General features: G+C 42.9%; 1 protein-coding gene across 2 annotated transcripts in view; it reads right to left on the bottom strand.

The window, feature by feature from the left end:
- Positions 1 to 1431: 1431 nt before the first annotated feature.
- Positions 1432 to 17994, bottom strand: part of Tacc1 (transforming acidic coiled-coil containing protein 1) — a 61739-nt gene continuing 45176 nt past the window's right edge. For both annotated transcript variants that reach the window (XM_010604978.3, XM_033765357.1), the window contains 6 exons: positions 16542 to 16618; positions 14430 to 14473; positions 11898 to 12058; positions 11216 to 11322; positions 3391 to 3511; positions 1432 to 2354 (listed from right to left, as the gene is read on the bottom strand). In XM_010604978.3, coding sequence (XP_010603280.1) covers positions 2286 to 2354; positions 3391 to 3511; positions 11216 to 11322; positions 11898 to 12058; positions 14430 to 14473; positions 16542 to 16618 — 579 coding nt within the window. In that variant the 3' untranslated portion in view covers positions 1432 to 2285. The remainder of the gene's footprint in view (positions 2355 to 3390; positions 3512 to 11215; positions 11323 to 11897; positions 12059 to 14429; positions 14474 to 16541; positions 16619 to 17994) is intronic.

Here is a 17994-nt window from a genome sequence, read left to right on the forward strand (position 1 = left end):
TGAGCAAGTGAACACTGGTATGTCCACAAAACATAGCAGCAGCAGGAGGCTTTGTAACGTTTCTGCAAACCATGGCATCCACTTCCCTCGCAAGAGAGGACTAAGAGGAAACTGTACTTGAGACTGTGACTACTGGGACAGCATTCACAATAAGCCACAGCGACTACTTTAAAGCCCGAATGATTGTCAAGCCACTTCTCTAACCACAGATAATTTTGTTTTCTTTGTACAAAATGTTAAAGACAGTAGGCTTTAAAATACAGCCAAAGCACCAATTATAATAAATACGCATTGGTAAAACACGACTTCCAGATTTAAAAGACGTAACTGACTTCCCGGGGGCTAAAGATTGCACCCCCGTGAGTAACACACTGCTATGGAAATATTCACTTTCAAGATCTACAGAGGTTTTCACGAGGCACAGCTCATTGCTGAAGTTGGCTCATGCAATAGTTTTACAAGAGAAGTAGGAAAGCGCAGGTACTGAATACGGTGCACACCAACATGAAGCCTTTCAGAAAAAGGAGTGCTCTACAGAACACTGCCCAGATCCGGTTTGGCCTACCAAGTGGGGAGAGACACGCTGGCCACTGCGGGAAACGTCCATTTCGGGGTCACTGTCCACCACTCGGAGCCGAGGCTAGCCAGACCTTGGGGAGCACTGTTTTGCTCCTGTGACTTCTCATGTTCCCTCTTTGGTACTCAAACTGTCTTTGCTAAACATACTCTCAACAGGGCCAGGGATTAGCTCAGCGGTTTTGGCACCTGCCTTGCAAGTGCAAGGACCTCAGTTCAATCCCTGGTACCAAAAAAAAAAAAAAAAAAAACCTCATAATATGCTGAGACATGAAAGGGCTCACATGAGTTTTACTGCCAGCTTTGTTAAAATTCTATCTTAAGTTTGAAAAGATATATATTTTTTTAACATCTGAAGAACATACCAAGCCTGTAAAAAAAAAAAAAAAAAAAAAAAAAAAAAGAACCCTGTTTCTGTTCCTTATAATGGGTAATGGGCTAGTTACCAGTTCATTAACTAAACCCTTCACAAGTACATTTTTTGACATATTTCAAATAGATGCCGAAGGTGGGGTGCTGGGTCTGTAGCCACAAATGGAAGCAGAAGGGACCATTGATTCCAGGGCACATTTGCCAAACCCCAGCTCTGAGAGAGTCCTGTACAACCCTGACTGCTTAGGACTCAATCTCAGCACTAAGGGCCATTGAAGGTGAGGGGCAGCAGAACAAAATCTGCCCTGATGTGAAACAGTCTGCAGCCTTCACATCTGTGATTGCCATTTTTTTTCTTTTCTTTTCTTTTCTTTTTTTTTTTTTTTTGAGACAGGGTCTCACTATGTAGTTGAGATTGACCTGAAACTCACTATGTAGCCCAGGCTGGTCTTGAACTCACAGCGATCCTCCTGCCTCAGCCCCTTTTTTTTTCTTTTTAAAGACCAAGGACTCACCATGTTGCAAACTCATAGGCTCAAGGAATCCTCTTGCCTCCCAAGTAGCTGGGACCACACATAGGTGCCATAGCACTTGGCCTCAAATTCTTACATTGGCATTTGGAGACAGGGCTGTTTCCAACTGGTTTCTACATTTATGGAAATATGTTCTTCTTTTTTTTTTTGGTACCAGGGATCGAACTCGGGACCTTGTACTTGCAAGGTGGGCACTGTGCCACTGAGCTGAGTCCCCAGCCTGAAATAGATTTGTCTATAGATGTTCTTAACTGATATGCCTCCGGGGAAGAGCACCAGCACAGGTAGATATCTATGTGTAAGTGACAGTGTACACTGTATATACTGTATATAAAAGGGTACTTCTTGTTTATAAACTGAAATAATAGGCCAAATTGCCTCCTTTGATAATAAAAATGCTGATAATGAAAATTAATAGATCGAACAGGTCATAAGAATACCAGACAGGTGGTGAAGAGATGACCCCAAACAGTAGCCACAAAATCACAAATTTAACCAGCCTGGGGACAGTAAAGAGGATGCTAAGACACAGTAAAGACAGAACCACAGACCCACTCCGTGGCCCGGCTCACGCTGAGACGCCAGCCATCAGGGTCCACGCTCCTTCACGAAGGGGCCACGCTCCAGTCTCCTCTGGGGCCGCTGCACCAGCAGCAAAGCGGGACGGGCAGCAGGAGGCATGTGCTTTTTATACAGTTTTTGTTTTTTTCTCTGCAAAGGGGCAATTATTTCTGGATAAGGCAAGATTAACTGTGGTCACGACGGAAGCAGCAGGTGGAGATCTGCGGAGCCGACGGATGAATCTCAGTCAGTCTTTCCCAGCTTCGCAATTAGCTCATCACAGATTTTTGTCAATTCTTCAATTTCTTGGTTCTGAAAGAGAGGATAGAACTATGCAGGCCACTCTTGTGTTCTGAGATAAATGCAATTACAGCTAGAGTCCCAAGGCCAGCTAGGCTCTCCCAACTAATTCATTTTCTACATTTGAGATCTTTTAAGACCACATATACTTCCCCAGGAAAACATGGTTGCACTCATGCTATAAAGTTGAGACCGAGTTGAGGCAGGCGTGGTCACCAGCGCCGTGAAACCTGACTGTTAATCTCTTATTTCCCAGAATGTTTTGATATCACAGGAACTGCTGGGGTACTTGCTAAAAACACAAGTATTTGACTCTCTCCCAGGTATCAAGATTCTGGCGTCTGAAGAGCCCAGGGACATGAGACACCATCAGACACTAAGTTCAGAGGATGTCACGGGCCCGAATGTGTAGGTGAAAATGGATAAGTGAAGCACCGGTGGTGGAGAAGAACAAAGCCAGTAACTGCTGTGTGGCAAGAAGCAGGCACTGCTTCCACGGCCTTCGGAGCTCTCACAGCAGCACTGCTGGGCTGGGCTGCCAGACTTCGAGTGCATAAGCCTTCCCGAGCACGGCGGGGTGCTTGGCAGTGTCACTGGTGTCTCCCACTCTACACTAGTGAAGCCTCCCAGTCATGACAACCAGTTACTCTCCACACACTGCCTAATGTTCCCTGAAGGGCAAAACTGCCCCTAATTGAGAACCAATGATCTAAAGCAATGAAGGGGGAAGACAACTTCATGCACTGCATAAGAAACAAACTGGAGAGATGAAAGGTAGCCTCGTGATCCTGACAAGGAAGTGTTGGATTCCCTGAACTTCCGTGAAAAGTCAACTTCCTGTCTGTACCCTGACTGTAAAGGATTCTCCTAATATGCCTGAAGGTTAAGGATGGGACTTGTTTGTCTCCCCCAAGTTGGGTCGGTTCACAGAGCTGGGTTGAAGGCCACTCCCGCCAGCTCTGGTGAACTGCATACCCAGGCTTGGTACTGACGTGCTGGGGAGGAAGTGGAGGTCTTGGTAGTCTGCGGACTGAACCCCTGGCTGTACCTTTTGTTGAAGGGCCCTCTCCAGGGACTCCACCTTCATCTGCTCTTTCCGGAGTCCAGCATGCAGAGCTGCACTTTCAGCCTTTGCCTTTGTGCGAACCTGAGCAATCTCTTCGTTGGCTCTGTGGACAGTGTTTGTGGACAGAAGAGACAAAAAGCGTATGTTAGGCATCGGACATGGCTGGAGTCAGGGTGACTTCTGCAAGACTGAAACATGACCAGAGAAAAGACAAGCACCACTTACCTACATAATTCACTTTTAATTAATAAAATGTCAACTTACACATAACTGCTAAGGAAATTTCTATGACACGTAATTCTTCAAAACTTGTATTTCATGAGAATGTGGAATTAAAATCAGTTTCTCTAACACTGGATCACTCTAAGAATTATCAGAGCTAAAGAGAGGATGCTAACTATCGTTATCTGTGACACAGACCTCAAAGAAATCACTCTACTAGTTAGATACAAGAGGAAGTCCTAAAGACCATAAATGTTAGTTGCTAACATCCAGTCAACTGATGAAAGGATGCTAAAACCTCACTAGTAGTCAGAAATGTGCAATTATTTTTTCTGGTGGTACCAGGGACTGAACACAGAGCCTTTGCACTGAGACACATTCCCAGCCCCTTTTCTTTAAATTTATTTTTATTAGCATGTATTTGCCATTCATAATGATCACATTCATCACAGGAAATTTGTACTTGTTAGTAGTATGCCTTTTTTTTTCATTGCTCTCCATTTACAGCAGCATTTGTCATTTGATTTTTTTAATCTCCCCCTCCCGCTGCCCACTTTACCTTTTCCATTTGAGCAAAGTTCTTCCTACTTCCCAATATCTACCCTGTTTTGCTCCTTATTTACCCCTCGGGTTTCTCACATGAGAAACAATGATATATTTAAAACCATGTGTCTGATTTATTTCACTTAAAATTGTGGTACGTCAATTTACCTAAAAATGATTCAAGTTTATCTTTCTTTATGGCATAGTAGTCTTCCACAATACATTTTCTTTATCCATTCATATGTTGATGGGCTGTTTCCAATATTTAGCTATTATCAATTGTGATGCTATAAACATGGAAATGCATAATATCACTGTGGTATGATGCTTTTAACTCTTTCAGGAAGATACCTAGAAGGGGCACTGCTGGATCCAAAGGAGTCCCTAGTTCTAATTTTTTGAGGAATCTCCATATTGATTTCTATAGTGGTTATAGCAGTTGACACTCCCACCAACAATGGAGAGTTTCTTTTTTCCCTACAGCCTCATCAGCATTTAGTATTGGTTGATTTCTTGATGACAGCCATTCAGTCTAAAACAGCCTCCAGGTCGCTTTAATTTGTATATCCTGAATGACTGCTGATGTTGAACATTTTTTCATATATTTATTTGTTGTTTCTATGTCTTCGTCTGCGAAGTATCTATTCATTTCATATGCCCATTTCTGGACTGGGTCTTTTCATTTGAAGGGTCTGATTTTTTTTTTTCAGTTCTTTACATATTCTAGATATTAGTCCTTTGTCTGAAAAACAGCTGGCAAAAATTTTTTCTCATTCTGCAGGTTGTCTCTTCACTTCGTTGGTGATTTCTTTTAGTGTATAAAAGCTTTTTAATATAGGACCCAAGTTGTTGATTCTTTGTAATAGTTCCTGTGTGATTTATATTTTTGATCCATTTTGATTTGAGTTTAGTGCATGGTAAGAGATATGGGTCTAGGCTCAGCATCTGGCATGTGAAAAGCCAGTTTTCCCAGCATCATTTATTAAAGAAACTATCTTGCTTCCAGTGTTTGGCCTCTTTGTCAAAGATAAGGAAGTGAGTATGTTTAGAGTTGTTTCTGCTACTCCTAATCTGTTTCATTGATCCTCGGTTCTGTTTGTTAGTGTTATGCTGTTTTTTATTCCCCAGCCCTTTCTAAAATCTTTTATTCTGAGGGACTTCTAGGACTGGTGAACAGGAAGGAAAAGAGCCTCTCTGAGATTTGGTGTCCAGACACTGGGATACAGCAATGTGAGGAAGAAAAGGAAGAGGGAAGTGGGTTCCTGGGACCTAGAAAGGATCTGAAGCAAGAATTGAAGCCCACAGGGAGAGTGAAAATAGAAGTGGTGCATTCTCCCTGAGCCCTGACTCACTGCGTGGGAGGGTGACTCGAACCTGCAGGTGCACAAGGCCACTGATGACCTCAGAGGCTTCCACAGCGAAATGCACCAGTGGACGTAGTAATGGATGCAGTGGACTGCAGTAGCTGGTGAGTTATTCAGGTTCAGATGTCCCCCAGAGGTGGGCACTTGGCTGGTAGCCACCTTGGAGTGGGCCCAACTGAGCTAAGAACTCAGCAGCTACAGGATGGCTCCATCAGGGTGAGGCAGAACCGAGTACAAGTTGGCAAGAGGTCAAGGAGCCAATTTTAAGCCTGCAGGAAGCACACAGGCTGTTGACTGAACAAAACAGGTTCCAGCCTCACAGCCAGAACCATCCTGAGCTTCAGAACTAAAGGTACAGGCTTGTGGGGATTATCCACTGCCCCACCATAATCTACAACTGGCTTACTGGGATTAATCAACATGGATCTGGACTCTGTCTGCCCACTCTGTCTATCACTGACAACAGAGACATGGCATGAAGTAGACATTTTTCTCTAATTTTCTTTTGTTGTTTTGTTCTTGCTTTTATATGTGTAAACACTGTTTTTCGTTGTTGTTCTATTATTTCTTCTTTCTCCTTTCCCTCCTGTCTTCACCAGTCTCCCAAAGTTTATGTTGCCTTCTTTGTCCTTCAGCCTTGCTTCTAATCTCTTCCTCTTCTATTTCTATATTTTTTCTAACTTCTTTTAAATTTTCTTCCCTGAGGGTAAAAATCACCACACTGAGGGCATATTTTCTACACACAATTTTCTGGTTTGTTTTAGATTTTGTTATATAATTACAAATCTACTTCATACAGTTAAAGGTGGGAAATTAACAGTTACCACAGTTTGTCATTTCCTAGGCTCTCTTTGGTGCTATCATTGTTGCTGACCATACTACTTTAGCCAAGGTAAACGAAGGTATACGAAGACTGAGATTGGCTGAAGGTCATAAACAATACTATAGGCCAGTGCAGAAGAACTAGGGGCTGGGCCAAGGAGGAAGCAACTTCTCATCTCCAATAAACTGAAGAGGAAAGATCATGCAACAGACACAAAACCCAAACGTTAGCTACAGCCAGAAGACATGTCTGAGAAATACTAATTTCCTAAGGGTTCCAAATACTGGCAATAAAGCTACTTGCCATAAGCAATTTATAAGCATTAACCCAGAAATTAAAAAAAACAAAAGAAAATGAAAATGAACACACATTTAAGCAAGATGCAATCCCAAACTTCCAGCTCACCAAAGGCAAACCCAGGGAGTAATGGGGTGGAGCAATTCAAAACCCACCCACCTCGACTCTGAAGTGGTAACAACAGAAGTAACATATCAGATGAACGAGGCTCTAAAACATCAAAGGAGAAATACTTTCTGAGCCAGGGATTTAGCTCAGTGGTGCCGCTGCCTGCCTCATAAGCACAAGGACCCAAGTTTGATCCCCAGTACCAAAACAAAAGGAGAAATAGTTTGTCAGGTAACTACAGAGATGGTGACCAAAATGAAAGACATGGTTAGTGACTCTAGAGCAGATACAGTTAAAAAAAATATACAGAAGCTTAGGAAAATGATGGAAACCATGAGTGCCCAATATAGGGAAGAAATGCAATCCATGAAACAGATTCAAACAGACCCAAGAGATTAAGAATTTCATTGAAAGTATACACAGTACAATGAGCCAAAACGAGGACAATATCAGATGGAGAAGACAGGATTGGGGTTAGAGATCATGAAAAGAAAAATGTCTTTAGAAATAGCAAGGAACCATGAAAACATCAAGCCAACAGCTAAAAGAGTATGCAAAGAATAACATAAGATGGATCAGAATCAATGAAAAAGGAGACAGACAATATTTAAAAAACTCATTCACAGAAGTAATGGGAAAAAACTTTCAACCAAGGAAAAAGAATTTAACATACAGATAAGTGAGGAGTATAGAACTCCAATTAGCTACGATCAAAAACATCTACACCAAAGCACATAATAGTAAAGATTCCAGAAATTCAATACAAAAACAGAATATTAAAAGTTATTAGAAAAAACACCAAATCACCTATGTAAGAAGGCCCATCAGAGTCACAGCAGACTTGACACAAACCCTCAAGTCAAGGAAAGCTTGGAGTGAAGTATTTCAAGCCCTAAAAGAAAACAACCTGCGACCAAGTCTGATGTACCCCACAAAACTATCTTTCAAAACTGATGGAGAAGAAAGATACTTCCATGACAAAGAACACCTGAAAAAATTCATGACGATGAAACCAACACTCTAAACTGTTCTCCTCACAAGGAATGTTAGTTAATAAAAGCCATCAATGAAAACAGCCAACCTCACATGAATAGTCAAAAACTGACTTCTTTCCTTTTCTTTTCTTTTCTTTTTTCTTTTTTTTTTTTTGAGACAGGTCTTACTATGTAGTTGCGACTGACCTGAAACTCACTATGTAGGCTAAGGCTGGTCTCGAACTCACAGTGATCCTCCTGCCCCTCAGCTTCCTGAGTGCTGGGAAAAAACTGAAATCTTTTACACTAAAATCAGGGACAAGGATGTCTACTATCAGCACTCCTGTTCAGTATAGTTCTGGAGACATTAGCCACAATAACTAGACAAGAGAAAGAAACAAAAGGAATAAAGACAGGAAATGAAGTTAAATTGTCTCTATTTGCTATATATACTATATAGAAGACTCCAAGAACTCACCAAAGCCTCCTGGATTTAATAACCACATTCAGTAGAGTAGCTGCATAAAGGTCAACACATAAAAATCAATAGCCTTCCTGTACATGAACAAGAGACCCACTGAGAAAGTAGAGAAACAACTCTTTTCACAATAGCATCCAAAAAACTGAAAAACCTAGAAACCAACCTAACAAAAGAAATCAAAGACCTCTATTCTGAAAACTATAGCACTCTGAAAAAAGAGATAAAAAAAGGATATCAAAAAATGGAAAGACATCTCTTGCTCCTGGGTAGGAAGAACCAATACAATGAAAATGGCCATAATTCCAAAACCACTATAGAGATTCAATGCAATCCCAATTGAAATTCCAGCAGCATACTTCACAGGACTTAAGGAAACAATCCAAAAATTCATTCGGAAGAAGAAGAGACCTAGAATAGCAAGAGCAATTCCAGGCAATAAAGACAAGGTAGAGGGTATCACAATCCCCAACTTGAAACTATACCACAAAACCACGGTGATAAAAACAACATGGTCCTGGCAAAGGAACAAACCTAAAGATCAGTGGAACAGATCAGAAGATGCAGAATCAACTCCAGATGCACTCAGCCACCTCATCTTTGACAAAGGAGCCACACACCCTTCCTCTTTAATAAATGGAAAGACAACCTCTTTAATAAATGGTACTAGAAGCATTATCTAATGGACCCAATGTGTACTTCAAGATAAACACAGTATGCTATGTCTGAAAAAAAAAGTAACTGTTGATTTAAATGGCTCTGAAATGTCTATAAATAAAGAAATTATCCCCAAAAAAATGGCGCTGGAAAAATTGGAGTTCAACTTGCCAAATATTAAAACTAGATCTGTATCTCTCACCATGCACTAAACTAAAATCAAAATGGATTAATGATCTCAATTATTAAAACAGAAACACTAAACCAGCTGGAAGAGAGGTTAGGTAGACACTGGTGTACAAAGAGATTTCATGAACAAAGCCTCAGTTGCATGTGAACTAGCACAAATAATCAACAAGTGGGATGTCTTGTAATTAAAAATCTTCCGCTGAGGCAGGAGGATCGCTGTGAGTTCGAGACCAGCCTGGGCTACATAGTGAGTTCCAGATCAGTCTCAACTAACTACACAGTGAGACCCTGTCTCAAAAAACAAAACAAAACAAAACAAAACAAAAAGAATTAAAAGCATCATACCACAGTAATACATACACATATGTTTACAGAGGCACAGTTTGTAATAGCTAAATCTTGGAAACAGCCCAAATGCACATAAAATGAGCAAGGGATAAAGATGTGGTTTTTAATACAATGAAGGACTACTCTGCCATACAGAGGGATAAGCTTGAGACCTTTCTTGCTAAATGACTGCACCTTGAGACCATACTATTAAGTGAGATAAATCAGATACACACGTTTAAATACCACACTGCTTCTCTGGTGTGAGAAACCAAAAGTACAATAAAGGACTAAAATATACAATTAGATATTGAGAAATGGGAAGAAAATGTTCAAATGAGATGAGGAACAACTGAGGGGGAAAGGGAAAAGGAAAAAAGGGACAAAAACAAAGCTTTTATAAATGAAGGGCAGAGAGGTCAAAGGAGGGGATGGGAAAAAAAGCAGCAGCAAGATATATCACACACAGGTATAAATTCCCTATGGTGAATGCTATCATTACATACATCTAAAATGTACCAATAAATGTTTGCTTCAAAAAAAAAATCTTATTTTCAGCCAAGGGCTCGCACAGTTGTTAAACTGCCCAACCTGTGCTCCTCCTGCCTCAGCCTACTGGAGTGTCATTACTTCCAGCTAAAATAATTTGGGGATAGGATGTTGGGCATGGAACCCAGGGTCTTCATGGATGCTAAACCGGCACTCTACCACTGAGTGACACCCGCCACCAAAATGATAAATATCCAAAATTTATCAGATCACCAAAAATTAACAAGAATGATCACGTCCTGTGTTGGTCCAGATGCAGGGACTATGTGCTGATGGAAAGAAAAACTGGCTCTTCCATTACGGGGTACAAATGGTAGTAACTAGGACAATCTGAAATGTATATACTTTCTGGTTTCCTTGCTTTTAGTTTTGTTTTCCTGCTGTACACAATTTCTGACCAGAAATTTCATTTTTAGCTATCTATTCACAGAAAAACTCTGCTCAGTACAGCACTGTTTACAGTAATAATAAAAAAGTTTGAACCTAACTGCCCATTAATAAAAAACTTTTTAAAAAAAAAGAAACAGCTGTGCGTGATGCTGTGTTCCTGTTATTTCAGCACTCAGGAGACTGAGGCAGGAGAATTGTGTGAGTTTGAAGCCACCCAGGGCTAAAGTGAGTTCAAGGCCAGTCTGAACTATACTGTGTGACCCTGTCTCATGAAATAAACAAAAACGTTATAGGACTACGATCTAATAAAAATTAACTTATCTCTTCTGACATGGAAAAATGGCCTTGGTACACATTACTAAGTGAAAAAGAAAACCTGTATAGTTATGACTTCAATATTATATTACTATTTTTTTTGGTACCAGGATCGAGCTTGGAACCTTATACTTGCAAGGCAGGCAGCGGCACCAATGAGCTAAATCTCTGGCCCTACTATGTTTTTTTTTTAAAGGAAAACAAAAAAAGATCCCAAACCATTTTGAGTAGTATTTGTAGACACAAAGGAAGGACTAAAAGGACACACAATAAATGTGTGATAATAATACCTACAGGAACAAGAAGGTGAAAGAATAACAAAAGTATTTACAATCAGGAACACAGGTAGCAAATGCATAGAGGTAACTTTTTAGATTAAAAACAAAAAGTTCCTGCCCGCCTCTGTCCATCTCCCCACACCACCATGAAAAGTGAAATGCACACCTGTGATCCTAGCAGCTGCGGTTTGAATGGAGGCTGGACGAGAGCACAGAGTTCAGGCCCAGCCTTGACCACAGTGAGACCTCATCTTATATACAACAAAAAACAAAAACACACAATAGACTCTTACCTGTCTAATTTCTCTTCTGCGTGAGTCTTCAGGGCCTGGTATCGCTGCTCCTCTTGCTTAACTCTGGCTAAGTAATCCTGAGCACATTTTTTCAAGGCTTCTTCATTCTGTTCCAAAGTGAAAATTAAAAAATAAACGGGTCATTTTGTTTTTCTTCTACTAGTAATATACTGTGTATCATAATTCACTTTTTTTTTAAATGGGAAAAATTCATTTAGATACAAACAGGCACATGCAATTCTAACTGAACACGTTCTGTGCAATCTTCTTTTGCCAATATTCAATATCATACAGTGGGGTTCAGCTGTACATCTCTTTAGGAAAGTACTTGTTCAAAACTGAATGGTGATTTGCCCACTCATTTTTATTCAGATGAAAATAAAGAACCAAAGGGTGGGACCACAGCTCAGTAGTAAAGCACCTGCCTAGCATGTGTATGGTGCCACGTTTGACCTCTACTACCCCACACATAAACACAGAGCACACTCTGTGGGCCAGCTGCCACCCAGACAACCACAGAGAGAAAAGACTGGAAAAAAGCCATCTTCACTGGAGAAGACACACGACCAGGAGGCCCTGAGCCTCACTAAAAGGCTGTCTGCCCAGCCTAGTACACACATGTGCCGACCCACTACAAAGAATCTCCCCCATCAGTCAGGGGACATGGAAAGGGACACGTCACCTTCTTGAACCCTTCCAGCACGCCTTTGAGGTTCTCATATCTCCTGAAGAGGTCAGAAAGGGACCTTTCCACTGAGTTCAGGTCAGCTAGCGCCTGTTCCTTCTCCATGGTCAGCTGCTGAAAGCTCTTCGGAGAGGTCATGCTGGTCCTCTGTTCGTCTTCTGGAAATCACCAGGCAAAAGCAATGGCTGCTTATTCCACACAGAGCTAACAGTCACTCTGCCAGCCAAGCAATGTTTTCAGTGATGGGGCACAGCCATGAGTGCTACAGAATTCCTTTCTCAAGGACTTGCATTCTGGCAGCGGGGGACACAGGGTGACAAGGGACAGGGAAAGGCCATAGCGGGGAGAGAGGGATGGGGCAGCACAGCGGCTGTTGTGGTAGAGAGGGCCTCCCTCTGGGGGAGATCTGAGCAGACACCTGACGAGGGTGAGAGCTGGGCAGCCCTGGGGAAGTGAGTACACAGCAGGGACGGCACAGCAAAGGCCCACTGGAAGGCACTTGATGATGTGGACAGCAGAAAACTCTTCAGTACACAAGTGCAGGAAGATCAGACCCGCCTTGACAGAGTCAATCCTTACAGTATCCATCCACTAGCAGAGGCTCTAAGTTCAGGGCAGGACAAGGGAGCACAATGGCTCTGATGAGGGAAAATCTGAACTCCCAGTGGGTAAAGACACCACATCAGAAGAAAGGACTCCACCGAGAAGGTGTGGGGGACACAGTGGTCCACCATCACACGAGGTACCAACACACAGGGACTCTCACCGAATGCGAGAGATTACTGTGGATTCTCGCTGTTTACTGTCTCTGACAATGTGCCTACTTGCTCAAATTTATTTGTATCTCAAAATCAATACTCATGGGCTTTCGCCCATTTTTGGACATAAGACTCAAAATGTTATTCCACCGATGTGCACAATCTCACTTGAAGATGAACAAGGGGAGTCTGCCTTCTTGTTGCATAGCACAAACAAGCGAACTTTCTGTGGTCTACTAGTGCTGTATTTGCATTTTAGCGTTTTTTTGCTGGTGACCTTGCTGTTGAAAACGACCCCAAAGGTGGTGCTGAAGTGCTCACTAGAGATCCCAAGCATGAGAAGCTGTAATATGCCTCAATACGTGTGTTAAGCAAGCTTCACTCAGATATGCATTGAAGGGCTGTTGGCCGTGAGTTCAATGCTAATAAATGAACAGCATGCACCAAACAAGGTGTCTTCAAACAAGAACACGCCTCAGACAAGACTGCACACTCTTCAGCTGATGAAAACATTCTGAAGAGGGGCTTGCAGGCACTAATCCTCTATGTCCCTTAGGAACAGTGTTTCGGGAGTCACAATTCAGTATGGGCAGCAACCTTCCAGCTCATAGCCACCGCGGAGTAAGTGGCAGACAAGCCGGTCGGTGTCACGACTGAGTCAGCCATGGGGCCTGTCATAATCTCCACGTCTATCTCCCTGCCCCTGTTCACAGGTGGAGATGTGCTCCCCAGGGTGACAGTGTTGGGAGAGGAGGTAATTAGGTCCCAAGGGCAGACAAAGGATTAGTGCCAGGTAAAACAGACCTCGACCAGAGAACATTAATGCTAAGTGAAGTGAGCCAGACACGTGTCCTCAGTCTATGTAGACGCTAACAAGTTCATTTCACAGCAGTAGAGAACAGGACAGTGGTCGGTGAAGTGGGAAGGAGTGGGGACAGAGAGGCTGGGTACCGAGCACCGACATACAGGTAGGTAGGAGGAACAAGCTCTGGCGTTCTACAGCACAGCCGGGTGACTACTATTTACCACAATTTACTGTGGTTTTTTTTGTGGGGGGGTGACAGGGATCAAACTCAGGACCTTGCACATATGTGCAAGGTAGGCGGTAGCACCACTAAGCTAAATCCCCAGCCCAACTATGTATTTTATAAAGTGCTAGAACACAGGTGTTCAAAAAATGATAAATGTTTGAGATGAAAATATTAAATTACCCTGGTTTAATCATTACACACTATTCATGTTTGGAATTCTCACGCTGTAACCCATAAATACGTACAATGCTTGTGTGTCAGAGGCAGGGAAACGGGGAGGGAGGAAGCAAGGGAAGGAGGGAGAGAGAGATACGCACACCCCAGGACCCCAGGGGAGAGACAGACGGACACGGACCCAGATGCCATGTGAGGATGAACTGAGGCGGACCAAGACAGTCCGGCGAATCCATGGTGCGCGTGCCGCAGCGGGCAAGCACAGCCTTCTTCATCAGCACTTGAGCGCCGGATAACGTGCGTGTGTTTTAAACTAAAAAGGTTTAATTGCAGTGTTAGCACCTTGTGAAAAATAAGTGGGTTTTAGTTGGTTTGGACACTCGGTCTCTAAAAGGTTCCTATCACTACACTGAGAGGAAGAGGCCCTTGCCAGACACTGAATCTGCCAGAGCCTTGAGAAGTGTGAGACATAAATGTCTCCTGTTTATAATCCACTCAGTCTATGGCAGCCGGAACAGCTAAGGCAGATCCTATGGGTCATATCCTAGGAAAAAGATTCTCCTTACCAATCATTTGGGCAATGGTCTTTTCATATTCAGCCACAATTTTCCTAAATAAGAAAAAAAAGTATCATCAGAACAAAATTTGCAAACAATGAAAGTTAGAAAAATGTTGCCAACAGTTAAACTCATTAACACATAATGACAAATTTATACACCTGTTCACCTGCAACCCCCCCCTCCCATTTTTGCTTAGGTTTTTTAAAAAAAAAAGTTTGTATTTCCAGCTCCACGGAATGGCGGGGGACACACAACAAAATGCTGCTTGTGATCTTTGGAGCTGGTGATTGAACCCAGGGCCCTGTGCATGCTAAGCACATGCTCTACCATTGAATCACAATCCCCAGCCCAAAAATATTTCCTTGAGATTTTATCTTTAATAAGCCTTTCATCCCATTTGTAGGCCTTCACCTTTTCTATGCATCTACTTGAATACCTCAAGACAACAGACTAATTCCACCTAGAAGAGTAAATCTTTTGGCAGGGCCCGGCAGTTCATTGCTGTAATCCTAGCACTCTGGGAGGCTGAGACAGGAGAACGGCAGTGCAAACCTATCCTATAACATGGTTTGCCTTAATACACGTGATAAACAAGCTTTGTTCAGGTATGAGGTAAAGGGTCGCTGGCCATGAGTTGAACACTAACAAGTGAACAGTATTTATTAGCCTACAAATATTCATTTCTGTCTTCAGTTAACTCTTCAGAGCTTCCTACAAGAGCCAAGTTGACTTCAGGCTTTGCTTGCTCCAATGCACCTTTCTGGGCACCTGTCACCTCTGACGCAGGTGTAGGTTCTGTGTCCTAATTACAAAAGTAGCTCATTTATTCAAAAACTGTAAGGATCACCCTCTCAGATGAACCTTTCATCTAGTGAAGTACGACAGTACGCTTTCGACCCGGAGGAGTGTCACAACTCTTCTCCGGGGTCCCTCACTGCTGGTGTCCACCACCTTCAAGCTCCTGCAGATAGCGACTGTGAGCTCTCTGAGGACAGGGTTGCCCCCTCCTCTCTACCCAGCCTAGCACAGGGCTTTACATCTAGGAACTGCTCAAGAAAAACAAGTACTATAGCAGCCACAAATCAGAGTGGTCATAAATAAAATGGTATTAATGCAAGTGCTCACTGTATGCTGTATTATTTATACTTTTTTCTTTTCCTCTTTGATACTATTTTTAGATACTGTACAGCTCATAACTAGATAGTGACCAGTAAAAATAAAAATATTTCAGTTTTGTTTCCTCTTAACATGTTTTTGCAATCTGTTTGGAGATTATACAATGTAAAGCTATCACAAATAATTAACTTTTAAAAAGTATTATGTATTTCAATGTTCCTATCATTGAATATGTCAATAAATCTTATTACTTGATTTCAAATAGATATTTTTATAAAGTTCTGTCAATTTTTTAAAAAAAGCCTGCAATCCCCTATCTTAGGAAGCCAAGGCATGAAGATTTCAAGTTTGAGCCCAGCCGTGGCGCCACTACTGGTCATGAAGACACACACCTATAGTCCCAACACTCGGGAGGCTGAGGCAGGAGGACTACATGGGAGCCCCGCCTGGACAACTTAGTGAGACCCTGTCTCAAAATTTATAAAAAGGTGCTGAGAGGGCCAGGGATTTAGCTCAGTGGTTCTACCACCTGCCTCAAAAGTGCAAGGTCCCAAGTCCCATCCCTGATACGAAAAAAAAAGCAAAAATTTTGGGCTGGGGATTTGGTTCAGTGGTTTTGCTGCCTGCCTTGCAAGCTCAGGGACCCGAGTTCAACCCCGGTACCCCCCAGCAAAAGGTGCTAAGGTATAGTTCAGTGCAAAGGCCCAGGGTTCAATCTGTAGTACCACAAAACAAAACAAAACAAAACAAACATAAATAAATAAAACTTTTAAAAGTAAAAGGGCTGGAGAAGTAGCTCAGTGATAGAGAGCCCTTGGAGGTCAATCTCCAGTCCATCAGAAAAAAACAAAAAGTATATGAGTCCTGCTTATATGTCATGCTCTGCACAGCCCAAGACTACCTGCGCCAAGAGCAGAGCCCTTGGGCTCTCAGCCGTGGCCCTGGGACACGTGAACACCTCGGTGTGAAGGCCTCCGACCCCCCCCCCACCTCCAGGCTAACCTCATCTCCAACACTTCTTGCCGAGTCTCTTTGTATTTTTTCTTCCATTCATTTGCTTCAATTTCTTTAGTGATTATCTAAATCAAAACAAAGCTTGGTCTTAACTAATCAGCCTATTATACTGTTTGAATTTAATCATGAAGACTGAAAACAAAACCAAGTACAACCTAAGACAACAGGAATACGAAACCTCAGCATTTCTCTAACCCTCCTAAACGTTTGCAAAAGGGCACGTGCAAACACATGGACGGCTAAAACGTGGCCACTAGGGTGAGGAGGAACAACCTCTGCATTCTAACGAGGCCCAGAGTCTGGCTCTCAACTCTGAAGGCCTAGAACGGACTGCGCAGGACACCAAGGCAGAGCTGTCCGCCTGGCAGATTCACCTTCACCAAAGCCACATAACTGCAGCGGTGCCAGACTCTCAATTTTCTTTGGGATGAGCAATGAAAGAGCCGCAAGTCAGAGTGTTAGACACGGACACAAGACATCTGTGACTGCTTGATACGGATGGAGTTGGAAGGTTGGGCACAGAAGCATAATCCCCCAGGCTGGGGCATCCCTCTCCAGCACCCGGCACAGAAGGCAGGATCTTCCCCTGCGCTTGCTAACTGGAAAGACACCCATTAATCCATCCCTTAACTCCGCTTCCTGGACGGGGCTGGAGGCACATTCACAGCTCCCCTTCCACGGCTCCTCCTAGGCTGTGCTTCCCTCTTCTGACCGATACGCTCCTTATTTTGGTGTCTTTAATAAGGGTTTCAGGAACAGAAGACACCTGTGTGCTTCTCGGGGCAAGGCACAGCTGTGCTTTGGTCTGTAAAGGGGCCGAGTCCTAGTCTCACTGTCAGACTGTAAGACTCCGGCAGGTCTCACCACTGCGCCCGACCCGACAACGGCATGGACATTCATTCCTGCTATTTCATGAAATGCTGACGGACCTGTAGCCGAGGTGCTTAACTCCTTTCATCATATATAAAATCAAGCTTGCTACACCAAGAGAATTATCTTCTTTTAAAAAAGGAGGAATTTTTAAGAGAAACAAGCCACACACATAAGATACAGCACAGACGTTGTCAGGAGAGGGTGGCAACTGATCAGCAGTGTGCAACAGTGTCTTCCATATTTTCAGGTCACCTGGGAAAAGCTGGCCGGTAATGTAGGAGGAACAGGAGCTACTGCGTAAGCACAGGATAGGAGAGGGCACAGACTGTGAAGAACGGATGGAACGGGGAACCCGTTTTACGCTGTGACAAGCCTAGAATTGGACACATTCTCAGGCGTGAGCTTACACAGAGCAGAGCGTAGTTGGCAAACTTAGATATTTAAAACTTCAAGACTAAAATAAAAGGTAAAGGGCTGGGGATTTAGCTCAGTGGTTCCGCTGCCTACCCCACAAGCACAAGGACCCGAGTTTGATCCCCGGTACCAAAAAAAAAAAAAAAAAAAAAAA

Source organism: Fukomys damarensis, unplaced genomic scaffold, assembly GCF_012274545.1.
Source record: "Fukomys damarensis isolate Sample0158 unplaced genomic scaffold, DMR_v1.0_HiC HiC_scaffold_18, whole genome shotgun sequence".
NCBI classification, from domain to species: domain Eukaryota; kingdom Metazoa; phylum Chordata; class Mammalia; order Rodentia; family Bathyergidae; genus Fukomys; species Fukomys damarensis.